At 67.4% G+C, this 12,867-nt stretch overlaps 3 protein-coding genes across 3 annotated transcripts; 1 reads left to right on the forward strand and 2 right to left on the reverse strand.

Moving 5' to 3' along the window:
* Positions 1 to 122: 122 nt before the first annotated feature.
* KAT2A (lysine acetyltransferase 2A) lies at positions 123 to 8,804 on the reverse strand. The gene is made up of 18 exons (XM_083808786.1): positions 8,221 to 8,804; positions 6,186 to 6,309; positions 5,950 to 6,095; positions 5,645 to 5,734; positions 4,971 to 5,152; positions 4,454 to 4,645; positions 4,264 to 4,370; positions 4,002 to 4,109; positions 3,729 to 3,865; positions 3,380 to 3,588; positions 3,172 to 3,298; positions 2,873 to 2,983; positions 2,636 to 2,779; positions 2,224 to 2,338; positions 2,026 to 2,062; positions 1,831 to 1,894; positions 1,553 to 1,637; positions 123 to 1,290 (listed from the first exon to the last, which is right to left on the reverse strand). Exons 1-18 carry the CDS (start codon positions 8,464 to 8,466, stop codon positions 1,097 to 1,099), a joined length of 2,418 nt encoding a protein of 805 aa, XP_083664912.1. The 5' UTR covers positions 8,467 to 8,804; the 3' UTR covers positions 123 to 1,096.
* Positions 8,805 to 9,575: 771 nt separating this feature from the next.
* Positions 9,576 to 10,734, reverse strand: LOC310885419 (heat shock protein 30C-like). Its single transcript, XM_083808787.1, is given in 3 exon segments — positions 9,576 to 10,415; positions 10,418 to 10,473; positions 10,475 to 10,734. Coding segments are annotated over 3 exon segments (756 nt in total). The 5' UTR covers positions 10,495 to 10,734; the 3' UTR covers positions 9,576 to 9,735.
* Positions 10,735 to 11,345: 611 nt separating this feature from the next.
* Positions 11,346 to 12,195, forward strand: HSPB9 (heat shock protein family B (small) member 9). The gene has a single exon (XM_083808791.1). It carries the CDS (start codon positions 11,459 to 11,461, stop codon positions 12,041 to 12,043), a length of 585 nt encoding a protein of 194 aa, XP_083664917.1. The 5' UTR covers positions 11,346 to 11,458; the 3' UTR covers positions 12,044 to 12,195.
* The last annotated feature ends 672 nt before the right edge of the window (positions 12,196 to 12,867 follow it).

Consider the following 12,867-nt stretch of genomic DNA (forward strand, 5'->3'; position numbering starts at 1 on the left):
TGCCCGCCCCAGTTCAAACCAGTACCCCCCCCTCACAGCACCCACCGGCCCTGGAGCTCTCCCCCCCCTCCTCCTCTGAGGTTTGGGGGCCCCGGTGCAGGGCCAGACACAAGGGGGCAGCTGGGTGTGCACATTTATTTAATTAAAAAAAAAAAACAACACAACAACAACCCAAATAAAAAAAACAGTCACATGGAATGGGCGGACGGGAAGGGCTGGAGGGGGTCTGGTTTCCCCCCCCCAGCAAGGCCAGCAGGACCCCAAAGGGGCACCAGCACCCCCCGACACCAAGGACAGCCAGGGGCAATAAGGCAGCAGGCGACCAAGCAGGGGATAAATTAATGCTACGCCCCAGCCCCGCTCCCATGGGGTGAACGGGGACGGGGGGGGGCAAGGAAAGGATGCGAGCAAGAGCCAGCCCCACAGCCCCACGCTGCTGAAGCTGGCTCACAGAGCAAGGGGGAGCAGGAGATAGGACGAGACCCCCCCAGGTGCCCCCAGCAAGGCAAGGGGGAGCTGGGAGGGGAGGGTGCAGCGCCCCTGCCCCCAGGGAAGAGCTGATGGAGAGGCAGCAGGAGCAGGGACCCCCCCCCGCCCCTCCCCCGAGCCCAGGAGGGGGGGTCTCTGCCCCACAGCGGGCAGGGGGGGGTCCTGCCGTACATTCAAGAGGAGGAGCAGGCGCTGCCTGTGCGTGGATGGGAGCGGGAGGTGAGGCCCCTGCAGAAACCCAAAGCATGGGGGGGGGGGGGGGTGTCCTGCCCTGGCACCAAGACACTGGGGGGGGGGGGGGGGCCTGCCCCAGCACCGAGAGCAGGGGGCAGAAGGCACGGCCCCAGGGGAGAGGCAGCAAGGCAGCTCCACTCCAACCCCCCCCACCCCTCACATTCCCCTAGGAATGGGGGGCTGCCAGTGCAGGGATAAACCCCGGACCCCCCCCCCCCCCAGGGGGAACACCCCGGACCCCCCCCGGCTGTTCAGCAGCAGCAAACCCTGCCCAGAGGGGGGTTCCTCTCTCCAGCCCTGCCCCTCCCCGGCTGCAGGCAAGGACCAAGGGGGGGGCCTGGCAGCAGCCCCAGGAGTCCAGGCCCACCCCCCCCTACTTGTCGATGAGCCCCCCCTCCTTGAGCTTGAAGTAGAAGAACTTCTCCAGGGTGTTGGCACACTTGCAGTAGTCGCTGTCGGGGGGGTTGTACTCGCGGCAGTTGGTGATGATGCGCTGCAGGTCGGCGATGAACAGCTTCTTGGTGACGTAGTAGCGGTTCTTCAGGCGCTCCGTCATCGTCTTCAGGTCTGGGGGAAAAGGGTCAGGCCCCCCCCCGCCCCCAGCACATCCCCGTGCCCCCCACCCATCCCTGACAGCAGGATCCCCTCGGGTCGCCAAGCCAGACCCAAGCCAGGGGTCCCCAAGAGGTACCCAAGGGGTCCCCTCTTTCTCTCCTGCCTCGCTCCATGGATGTCCCAGCACCCCAACAGCAAACCCCCCTCCCCACCATGCCCCCCCCCCCCCAGGCCTGGGCACGCTGCAGCCCCCCCACGGCCCCCCGCCACCCACCGATGGGGAAGCGGATGATTTCGTAGTAGTCCGGCGCCTCCGACTTCTTCACCGGCTCCATGAAGGGCCACGCGCTGGGGTGGGTCTGGGGAGGGGGCAGAGGTTATCATGGGGGGGGGCAGCACCCATCTGCCCCAGCACCCTGGGGTCCTGCTCCCCAAATAATGCGTTCGTAACCCAGGCAGAGCCGGGAGCCGTGATGGGGTCACCCTGCCTTCCCCCCCAGGGGACTGGGTGGGGGGGGGTGAATGGCACCGCAGCACGCCCCCGCTCCCCACCTTGATCTGGGCCAGGAGGTTCTTGAGGGTGTTGTAGAGCTGGTCGGGGTCCTTCAGCTCTTTGCTGCAGGACAGAGCAGAGCCCGTGAGCACGGAGCCCATCGGCACCAGCCTCCCGCTGCGGGGGACACGAACCGGGAGCCCCCAGCGCCGCTGCTCCCAGGGGACGCAGCCCCCCCACCAGGCACCGCTCACCCTTTCTCCTTCCCCAGAGGTTTCCAGCCCGTTTCTCCTGGAAGAACAAGGCTCAGCATCACACCCCAGGGCCCTGCCCTCAGCCACCTGGCGCTCAGCACCCCACTTGCGGGGTCAGGACGGGGCCCCCCGCCCCTTCCCCAGGGACCCTCCGGCACCCAGGCGGCACGGAGCAGCGCCGCCTGCCCGCGGACTCACGGATGCCGGGGACGCTCTCGATGGGGATCTGCCGCACGCCCTCCTTGAAGCAGGTGAGCCCCGGGTACACCTTGCGGATCTGCGCCTGCTTCCTCTCGATCAGCTTCTTGATGATCTGCGGTGGGAAACGGGGCGGGGGGGGACATCAGCGGGCACTGCAGGATGCTCCAGGACCCCCCCCGCAGATCCAAGGAATGAGGCTGCACCCTCCTCCTGCCCAGGGCCAGCCCTTGCCACTGGAAATCCCAAAAGTGACCTTTTTTTCTGCCCTGCAAGCCCATTTCCAGGGACGATGCCAGCCTTTGGGGACCCCAAAAGGGAGGAGATGGGGATAATCAAGGGATGGCTCCCGTCACTGCCCCCTTGGGGTCCCCATCACCCTGGGTTTGGGGTCCCCCCCCCAAAGCAGCACCTCCTTCTGCTTCTTGATGATGTGGGAGAGCTCGGTGTAGGGGATGCGGGGGTTCAGCTCGCACTCCATCAGCGTCGCCCCCTCGTAGTCCTTGATGTAGCCCAGGTAGCGGCTCTTGGGGACCTTGATGTCCTTGGAGAATCCCTATGGGGGGGGGAGGAGATGGAAGGTGGGGAGGGGGCTCGCGGGCAGGGGAACGAGGCCGAGGGGGGAGCCCCAGCCGGGGAAGGGGCCCACCTGCTTCTTGAAGTAGCCGATGGCGTACTCGTCGGCGTAGGTGAGGAAGTAGAGGATGTTGTGCTTGATGTGGTACTCCTTCAGGTGGTTCATCAGGTGCGTCCCATAGCCCTGGGGGAGCCGCTGTGAGACGGGGGGGGCCCTCACACCCCCCACAACAGCCCCCAAGGGTGCCAGGACCCCACCACCACGCGTGGCAGGGCGACGCCTGCAGGGCCCCCGCTCCCACCCCAGGGCTGGCACCACCCCGGCACCCGCTGGAGCTGGCCCAGCACCATCCTGCCCCCCCCCCAGCCCACCTTCACTTGCTCGTTGGACGTCACGGCGCAGAAGACGATCTCCGTGAAGCCCTGCGTGGGGAACATGCGGAAGCAGATCCCCCCGATCACTCGGCCGTCCTTGATGAGAGCCAGCGTCTTGTGCTTCCTGGGGAGGGTTCCAAGGCCAAGGGTGAGACGGGGAGACCCCAAAACCAGCCCCCCCCCCCCCCTTCCGCCAGCCACCCACGGGTCAAAGACGAGGCGGGTGATGTACTCCTTGGGCATGCGGGGCAGCTGGTGGGAGAAGACGTTCTGGAGGCCCACCAGCCACATCAGGATCTTCTTGTTGGACTTCTGCGAGAGCGAGTTGCCGATGACGTGGAACTCGATGATGCCGCGCCGCTCCTCCAGCCGCGCCGTCTCGTCCCGCGCCGCGTTCGCCGACAGCAGGCTGGTCTGCGGGGCATGTTGGGGGGGGGGAGCAGCTCTGACCCCCCCACCTTCCAGGCATTTGGGGTGGCACGGGGACCTCAGAGCCCCTGATTGCTGGCTGCGCCCCGCGGTAGCGCTGTCTTGGTGCTCCCCAAGCCCCGTACCTCGGGGCCCAGCATGGCAGCGGGGTCGGTGATGGTCAGCATGACCTCGTTCACCAGCTCCATGGGGATGTCGCCCATCACGCGGATCCTCTTGGCGTCCTCCAGCGTCAGGCTCTCGGGCAGCTTCCGCTTCTCCCCTGGGGAAGGGGGGCAGCGCCTCAGGAACCAGGACCCCGAGGATCCCCACCAGGACCCCGAGGGAGCCCCACCAGGACCCCGAGGGAGCCCCACCAGGACCGAGCCGGGTCCCGCTCCTCCCTGCGCTGGCCCTACCTGGCATGGGCTCCGGCGTGCCGGCGTCCATGCTCGCGGCAGAGCTGCTGGTGCTGAGCTTCTTGCTGAAGAGCGGCGTGGTGGGCACGGCCACGGTGCTGACCGCGGCTGGAGGAGGGATGAACACCCATGACGGGAACACCCGCGGTGGATCGGAAGCACCTCATCCACCCCGCGGCAGCGTGGGCAGCATCCCAGCCACCTCCTCACCCCGCTCCTCCACCCCGCAGCCCCAGCAGCGGGGAGCTGCTCCCCAAGGTACCTGGGCGCGACACCAGCTGGGCACCCTCGGTGGCCGGCACGGTGAAATCCGCCTCCCAGATGGGCGAGTTCTCGCCGTAAATCTCCTCCTCCAGCATGGACAGGAACCTGGCGGGGAGCCGCGCGTCGGGCAGCCAGCAGGAGCCGGACACAGCGGCCTCACCGACGGCGTCCCCGCCTCGGGCACCTACTTGGGGAAGTGGGTGAGGATCAGCGTCCGCTTCTCCGGCACCAGCTTGTCCTTCTCCACCCGGAACTTCTCCAGCAGCTGCCGGCGGGTGACGGTGAAGATGGACTTGAGGAGGCTGCGCCCGAAGACGTGAGTGGTCTCGTAGCGGGGAAGGCTGTCGCAGCTCTGCGGCACGTGGCAGTAGCACAGCCACCTCGGGGACAAGAGAGCACGGGCTTTGGTGACCCTTCAGCTTCAGCATCCCTCCTGGGACAGCTGCACGAGCCCTCCTCGGGAAGCGGAGACCCCACGGGGCTCATGGATGATGTGATTTGGAAGCACAACACCTGAACTCCGGCTCCGGGAGAGCTGGCAGGGCTCGGAGACACGAGGAAGAGCTTCCACGAAGGACAGGGGCAGGAGAGCAGCTCCCTGGCCCCCACTTTGCCAATCCCTGAGCCAGGGCAGCCAGGGCTGCGGGGCTGGGGAGAGGTGGAGGACGCGAGGCGTCCCCATCGGAGGCTGCCTGCCTCCCTCACCTCGTGTAGTTGACCTTGTAGGTGGCCACGTCGTCGTTCTGCGAGCGCTGCCGGAACTGGGACGGCGTCTCCAGCTTCCAGTAGTTGAGACAGAGCAGGAACATCTTGGAGAGCTCGTACATGGTCTGCCGCTCCTTGGGGGGCAGGTGGCTGAACTTGTACTGCACAAAGTTCAGGACTCCCTGGGGAGGGGGGAGAGAAAAGGGGGTGGTGTACGGGTACCGGGGGGGGGGGTACCGGGGCTGGGGGGCACAAACCACAGGCATAGGAGCAATGGGGAGCCCAGGGCTGGGGCAGCCGCTCCCAGGCACTTGGAGGTTTGGAGAAAAAAGGCAGAAAAAGCAGGGGCAGGATGGGGCAGGATGCGCCATCGCTGGCCATCACCCACATCGCTGCTCAGCGCGCCCGACCCCAGCCACCCCAGCTCTCTCCAGTTACCCGCTTTTAGGGACAGAGCCAACTGAGCCTGAGTTTGCACCACAAAGCAAAAAGCCCCGCTGTCTGCACAATTAGGGGACACGCTGGGGCCGAAAACCACAGGACAGGCCGAGGGAAGCAACAGCAGCCCCTCGGTGCCGCCCGCCACGGAGGGTGCGAGCGCTGGGACCACCGAGAGCGGCCAAGCGCAGGACGAGGCCGCGGGACGAGGCCCCGGCGCAGCTCGCGAGCCTCACCTGCTCGATGTTGGGTTTCTCGAAAGGGGGGCTCCCCAGCGACCCCTCAACCACCGGCTGGCTCATCTGCAGGATGCACTTCCTGAGGAGCTGCAAGAACCCCGTCAGCCCCCCGGCACTCGTTTAACGCCCGCTCCTTCCCTGGAAATCCCAGGGGAACCGAACGCGGGACAGCGCCCGGGAACGAGGCGGGTTTACGGGGTCGAAGCGGGGCTGGTCGGACACGTCACAGCCCCAGATAAAAATAAAAACATGTCCCAGGAGGTCAGAGGAGAGGGGAAGCAGCCGGCCAGCCCCGGACGCACCTTGAACAGGTAGAAGTAGACCTGCTTGGTGTCCGTGTCCTCCTCCTTGTGCACCGACATGAAGAGGTTCTCCACGTCCACCACCATGCCCAGCAGCCGGTTGATCTCCTCCTCCGAGACGTTCTCCAGGTGGGACACGTGGTCGGCTGCAGCGAGGAGGGCGCTGCGGTGAGACCCCCACCCCAGTCCGGGTCCCAAGGGGGTCCCGGGGGAGGGTCCCAGGGGTTTGGGGTTACCCAGCGCATGGCTGCAGCTGCGGCAGGGCTCGCTCAGGTTGGTGACCGGCTGCTGCAGGTCCATGCGGGGGGCCGTGGGGGGGTTGGGGTTCTTCCAGCCGTTGCACTTGCAGGCATCGTTGGCCTGGGACGAGGGACGGGGAGGGCATGGCGCAGCAGCCCCGCGCGCTGCCCCGTGCCAGGGCTGCCGCCTTCGGGGGCCCAGCAGCTCCCCTTCCCACCCCACAGCACCCATCCCGCCCCAAACATCCTCACCGCCACCCCCCCCCCCCAATCTGCACCCCAGGATCCCGCACACCCTGCTCCCCCATCCTGCACCCCCCCCCCCCCCCCCCAGCTCAGCACCCCGCTCCCGCGCTCCCTGCCCACGTGCAGCCCTGCACGGCTCAGCACCAACCCCCTCCCGCAGCCCATGCCCACGCGCAGCCCTGCGTCCTCTTTGGTACTCGCTGCCCGTGCATGGCTCAGCACCAACTGCTGCACCTCCTGCCCAGCTCAGCACCCTGCTTCTGCACCCCTTATTCACGCACAGCCCCACAGCCCCTTCTTTGTGGCTCAGCACCCTGCTCCTGCACTGCTCAGCACCCTGCTCCTGCACCCCCTGCCATGCATAGCCCTCCACTCCCTCCTGCCCAGCTCAGCACCCTGCTCTTTCATCCCTTACCCATACAGAGCCCCACACCCATCCTGTCCAGCTCAGCACCCCACTCCTGCACATCTCAGCACCCCATTCCTGCACCCCCTGCCCATACACAGCCCCACATCCCCTCCTGCATGGCTCAGCACCCCACTCCTGCACTCCCTCCTGCACAGCTCAGCACCCTGCTCCTGCACTCCCTGCCCACACACAGCTCTGCACCCCATCCCGCCCAGCTCAGCACCCTGTTCCTACACCCCTAATCCATGCACGGCCCCACACTCCCTACTGCTCTGCTCAGCACCCTGCTCCTGCATCCCCTACCCATACACAGCTCTGCATTCTCTTCTGCATGGCTCAGCACCCTGCTCCCGCACCCCCTGCCCTGCTCAGCACCCCGTTCCTGCACCCCTTGCCCATGCACAGCCCTGCACCCCATCCTGCTGAGCTCAGCACCCTGCTCCCACCCAGCTCAGCACCCTGTTCCTGCACCCCTTACCCATGCACAACCCCGCACCCCATCCTGCTGAGCTCAGCACCCTGCTCCTACCCAGCTCAGCACCCTGTTCCTACACCCCTAATCCATGCACGGCCCCACACTCCCTACTGCTCTGCTCAGCACCCTGCTCCTGCATCCCCTACCCATATACAGCTCTGCATCCTCTCCTGCACGGCTCAGCACCCTGCTCCCGCACCCCCTGCCCTGCTCAGCACCCCGTTCCTGCACCCCTTACCCATGCACAACCCCGCACCCCATCCTGCTGAGCTCAGCACCCTGCTCCTACCCAGCTCAGCACCCTGTTCCTACACCCCTAATCCATGCACGGCCCCACACTCCCTACTGCTCTGCTCAGCACCCTGCTCCTGCATCCCCTACCCATATACAGCTCTGCATCCTCTCCTGCACGGCTCAGCACCCTGCTCCCGCACCCCCTGCCCTGCTCAGCACCCCGTTCCTGCACCCCTTGCCCATGCACAGCCCTGCACCCCATCCTGCTGAGCTCAGCACCCTGTTCCTGCACCCCTTACCCATGCACAGCCCCACATCCCATCCTGCCGAGCTCAGCACCCTGCTCCCACCCAGCTCAGCACCCCGTTCCTACACCCCTTGCCCATGCACAGCCCCACATCCCATCCCACCCAGCTCAGCACCCCATTCCTACACCCCTTACCCATGCACAGCCCCGCACCCCATCCTGCCGAGCTCAGCACCCTTCTCCTACCCGGCTCAGCACCCTCCTCCTGCACCCCTTCCCCACACCCACCCCCTCACTCCGTCCCACCCAGCTCAGCACCCCCCCCCAGCCCCGCACCCCCCACCCCCCCACCCCATCCCACCCAGCTCAGCACCGCCCCCCCCAGCCCCGCACCCCCCCGGGGCCGCCCCCCCGGGCCCACCTTGCAGGCGGAGAACACCCCCAGCTTCTCCAGCTTCTTGCCGCGGGGGAAGCCGCGCACCTGCGCCTTGCGCTGGCTCGCCCGCTGCTGCTGGCTGAGGCCGGGCCGGGCCGGATCGCTGGAACCCGTCCCTCCCGCCGCTCCGGGAACCGGGCCGGCCCCGCTCCCGGTTCCCCCGCTCGGCGCCGCCGCCGTGCCGGGACCCGGCGGGGGTCTCCCGGGCTGCGCGGCCTCCGGCTCCGCCATGCCGGGCCCGGCGTGCGCCGCCAGAGCACTGCGCCTGCGCGCCGGGCACGCCGGGACCGGTAGTCCGGAGATGAACGGGGGTGGCCGCGGGGCTCCCGGGACGGCGGTCCCGGGACGGCGGGGCCGGGGCTCCCGCTGTGTCGGGGCTCCGCTCCCGCCCGGGGCTGCGGGCTCCGTGCCCCCGGCCCCCGAGAAGCGAAGCCGGGGCCCAACGCGGCCCCATAGCCTCGAGGGTCTGCGGTCCGGGCCCGGTAACGCGGGGCCGCCCCCAGCGGGGCACGAAACGAGGGGAGCCCGGGGCCGGTGCTCGGGGCTCGGGGCTCGGGGCTCGGGGCCCGGGGCCCGGGTCCCGGGGCCGCGGTAGCGGGCGCTGAGCGCCCTGCGCTGCGCTGCCAAATATGGAGCGCGGCCACGCCCCTCTCCCCGCCCACTCTGCCTAATACGGAGCGAGGCCACGCCCCCGTTTCCCATAAATGGACGAGGCTCCGCCTCTCGGCGCTCGCTCGTCGGTGAGGCCACGCCCACCGGGCACGCCGCGCCTCCTGCGCCGAATATGGGCCGTGGCCCCGCCCCGTCCACGTGGTGTATATGAGAGGGACCGCCCCCATGCCCATATATGGAAAGACCCGCCCATATCTCACTAGGGGGCGTGGCTTGGCGGCCGGAGGGTTCGCGCCAAGCCCGGCGGCGCCTGGAAGGTGCCAGCAATGGCGCGGGGGGGGCACGGGGCTTGGCCCGGCCCGGGCCGGCCCGGCTCGGCTCGGCTTGGCCCGGCTCGGCTCGTCCCGGCCCGGCTCGGCTTGGCCAGGCTCGACTCGGCCTGGCTCGGCTCGGGTGCCACGGCTCCAGCCCCGAGATCCCAGGGCTGTGTCCCCCCAGGGTGCTGAGGCACCCAAGGGTGCTGTCCCCTGGGCTGCAAGGGGGCTGCTCGGGGCCGCGCAGGGGCCGGAGCCCCCCCAGCCGCCCCCCTCCACCAAGGAGAACGGGGGGGGCCACGGGTGTGCCCCCGGCTGCACGGCCCCGGCTCCTTTACCCTCACTGCGTGGGCACGGCGGGGAGCACAGCGAGGCAGCGGGGCGGGCAATTCAGCAACTCGCAAGCCGCGTGTGTAAAAGTCACAAATATTTATTAAATATCAAAAAATTTCACGCCTTTTGGCCAGAGATCCCCCCCCACACACACACACCCGCGTTGGGCCGGCACGGCCCCGCTCTGCGGCCGGCGGCTGCCCCAGCAGCCGGGCTCAGCCGGGCCCCGCGGCGCTCCCCATCACGCCTTGGCCCTCTCGGTTCCGTCGTCCGCGCCGGCCGCCTGCTGTGCCACCGCCGGCGGCATCTGGATGGGCACGTTCCTCTCCGGGGCGGCCGGCAGGGCCAGCCGGGGGGCTTCAATGCGGAGCTGCCCCTCCTTGGACAGGGAGCAGCTCAGGGCCTCGGCGTCCACCTCCTCGGGCACATCCCACTCGCGCTTCAGCACCTCGTACTTGTAGGAGAAGGAGCCCTTCTCGTCCGTGCTCTGCGTCTCCTTCTGCCCCACCAGCACCACCTTCCTGCCCACCACCTTCACCGACAGCTGCTCGGGGGCAAAGTCCTTCACGTCCTGGCAGACGGAGAAACCCTCCCCGGAGCCCTGGGTCAGGGCTGCGCTGGCGCTCGGGGCTCGCTCGGCGGCGATGCTGGCGCGGCCGGGGCTGCTCCCGCTGCTCAGGAGCTGCTCGAAGCTGCTCATGAACTGCCGAGCCCTCTCCATCTCCATCCGTATTTCTCTCTCCAGCTCAGCGAAGAGGGTGCCTGGATGCGGCCAGAGGGTGCGGACGGGTCCCAGCCACGGGAACAGGGACCCGGAGGTGGGAGGCATGAAGTGCAGGCGGCAAAGCATCTCTGCTGCGGGGCTGTGCTGCGTCCGAAGCTCTGCGCAGGGGCTGGAGCGGTGCTGGGCTGGGGCAGGGACGCGCGGGTTTTATCCTCGCCTCCCCAGGGGTGTGCCCCTTCCAGAACGCTCTCTCCCCACGCACCCTCCCGGAGCCATCGCCTATTTTTGAGAGGCTGATTAGCCGGCAGCCGAAATAGCAGCGCCTGCTTCTGGGGACGAGTCACCCGCCGCAAATAGGGCGCTGCGGTCACCGCCGGGGGCTCAGGTTTCTGCAGAGCCACCGTGATGCAGCACACGGGACCGCTGGTCCCGGGGACGGGGGGGGGCAAGCAAAGCCCTCCCCATGGCCCCGTGCTACAGCGTGAGTTATGTTGTGCTTTCTTCAGCATGCGGGACGGTCCCACCCCCTCAGGCTACGTGTCCGTGCGTCACTGCTGCTGGGCACCTCTCGCACTTTCCAGCCCCCCCCCCTCCGTGCTGGGGACGCCAGTACCAGCCCCTAAACCCAGTGCCCCTGTACCCTGCCCGGGGTGGGGGGGTCTTGTGGCTTGCTTTGGTGTCACCTGGGGGTCCCAGGGTGGGCAACTCTCACCCCACGCATGGGATATGGGGTTGCAGGGGGGTCCTGTGAGTGGGGTGGGGGGCAGAAAATGCAGGGGATGGGCCACGGTGAGGGGAGGGAGAGGCAGCGAGGAGAGGAGCCCAGCCCCGCTCCCTGCCTGGGAAGCAGAAAGGCCACAGATTTTTGGCAGGGGTGGCTCAGGCATCCCGTTTGGAGGCTGAGGTGATGCTGCTAATTATAATCCAGGAGAGCGGAGCGGCAACAGTAAGGGCGAAGGTATGTTGGCCATGATGTAAGAGGTGCCTCTCCTCTGCGATGACTAACAAGAATGAGCTGGAACGGGCCAGAAAGAGCTCTTCTCTTCTCCCGAGGGATGACGCCACGCGAGGGACGAGGCCACTCCTCCCGGGAAGGGAAATAAAAGCTGCAGGCGGCGGAGCCGGGGCATAGCGCTCCCAGCCTCCTGGAGAGGAAACAGCCTGAGAGCCAGCAGCAGCAGCAGCAGCAGCAGCAGCAGCAGCACCAGCAGCAGCAGCAGCACCAGCAGCAGCAGCAGCGATGCTTTGCCGAATGCACCTCGCTCCATTCGCCTCCAGCTCCCTGGCCACCCGGCTGGGCACGGTGAAGACCCTCTGGCCGCATGCTGAGACCATCTTCAGCGAGCTGCAGCAGGAGATGGAGAAAGCTCGGCAGTTCATGAGCAGCTTCGAGCAGCTCCTGAGCAGCCAAGGACCCATCGCCGCCGAGCGAGCCCCGAGCGCCAGCGCGGTCGCCACCCAGAGCTCCGGGGAGGGTTTCTCCGTCTGCCAGGACGTGAAGAACTTTGCCCCCGAGGAGCTGTCGGTGAAGGTGGTGGGCAGGAAGGTGGTGCTGGTGGGGCAGAAGGAGACGCAGAACGTCGACGAGAAGGGCTCCTTCTCCTACAAGTACGAGGTGCTGAAGCGCGAGTGGGACGTGCCCGAGGAGGTGGATGCCGAGGCCCTGAGCTGCTCCCTGTCCAAGGAGGGGCAGCTCCGCATCGAAGCCCCCCGGCTGGCCCTGCCGGCCGCCCCGGAGAGGAACGTGCCCATCCAGGTCAGCCCCGCAGCGCCGCAGCCCGGAGCAGCCTCCGAGGATGGAGCCGCCAGCAAAACCCAGGCGTGATGGGACCAGACCCGATGGCCCGCACCGGGACCAGAGGAGCCAGCAGCAAGTGTCGGGTTCTAGCCCGGACAAGCTCCATCAGCACTGATGTCATGTTTTTCACTATACTGGAATGTTGTTTTTGTACCCAATAAAAATACTTTTGCACAGAACGCGATCGTGCTTTTTTGGGGGATGACTGATGGGGAGGCTGGGCTCAGCTCTCAGTGGATAGGGAGAGGGAAAAAAATCTCTCTGCTCCCGGTGCCTCAGGGCAGCCCAAAATGGGGTTGACAGCAGACCCCAAGGGAAGGGATCTGGCAGCGCCACGCAGCTCAGGATGGGGGGAAATCAGCCCTGTTCTCCCCTACTGCCGTGGAGCTGCCTTCACCCCCTGCCCGCACTGCTGCCAGCACCTGCACCAGCTCTGTAGCCCTCACACACCCCTGAATAATGCCACTAAATAGGAAGGTGGCCATGCTGGAAGACCTATTTAGGAATAGGCCGTCCCCATTACAGCCAGTTTTCCCCCAGGCAGATTGGCAAATGGCTGCTGGAGATGTCTCTGGGATGCCAGCAGCAGGGAGGGTGAAGCCGCCTCCAGCTCGGTGCGCCACCACCACGGGACTTGTGGCCAGGCCCGGGCAGGCAGCAGGCGTGCAGGCAGGCACGTCTGTTTGTGCCAAAGCTGCTCGGAGCTCAGACAGCCCTTCCCCATGGCAGCACAGTGCCTCTGCAGAGCACAGCCCCTGCCCCCAGACCCCAGCCCGTTACAGCCGAACTGCACAGGCTGGGGCAGCAGCAGCCCCCTTGGTGCATCGCCCGCTCCTTTGGGGAGGTGGGAG

The sequence above is a fragment of the Anser anser genome, assembly GCF_964211835.1.
Source record: "Anser anser genome assembly, chromosome: 23".
Classification (NCBI taxonomy): Eukaryota; Metazoa; Chordata; class Aves; order Anseriformes; family Anatidae; genus Anser; species Anser anser.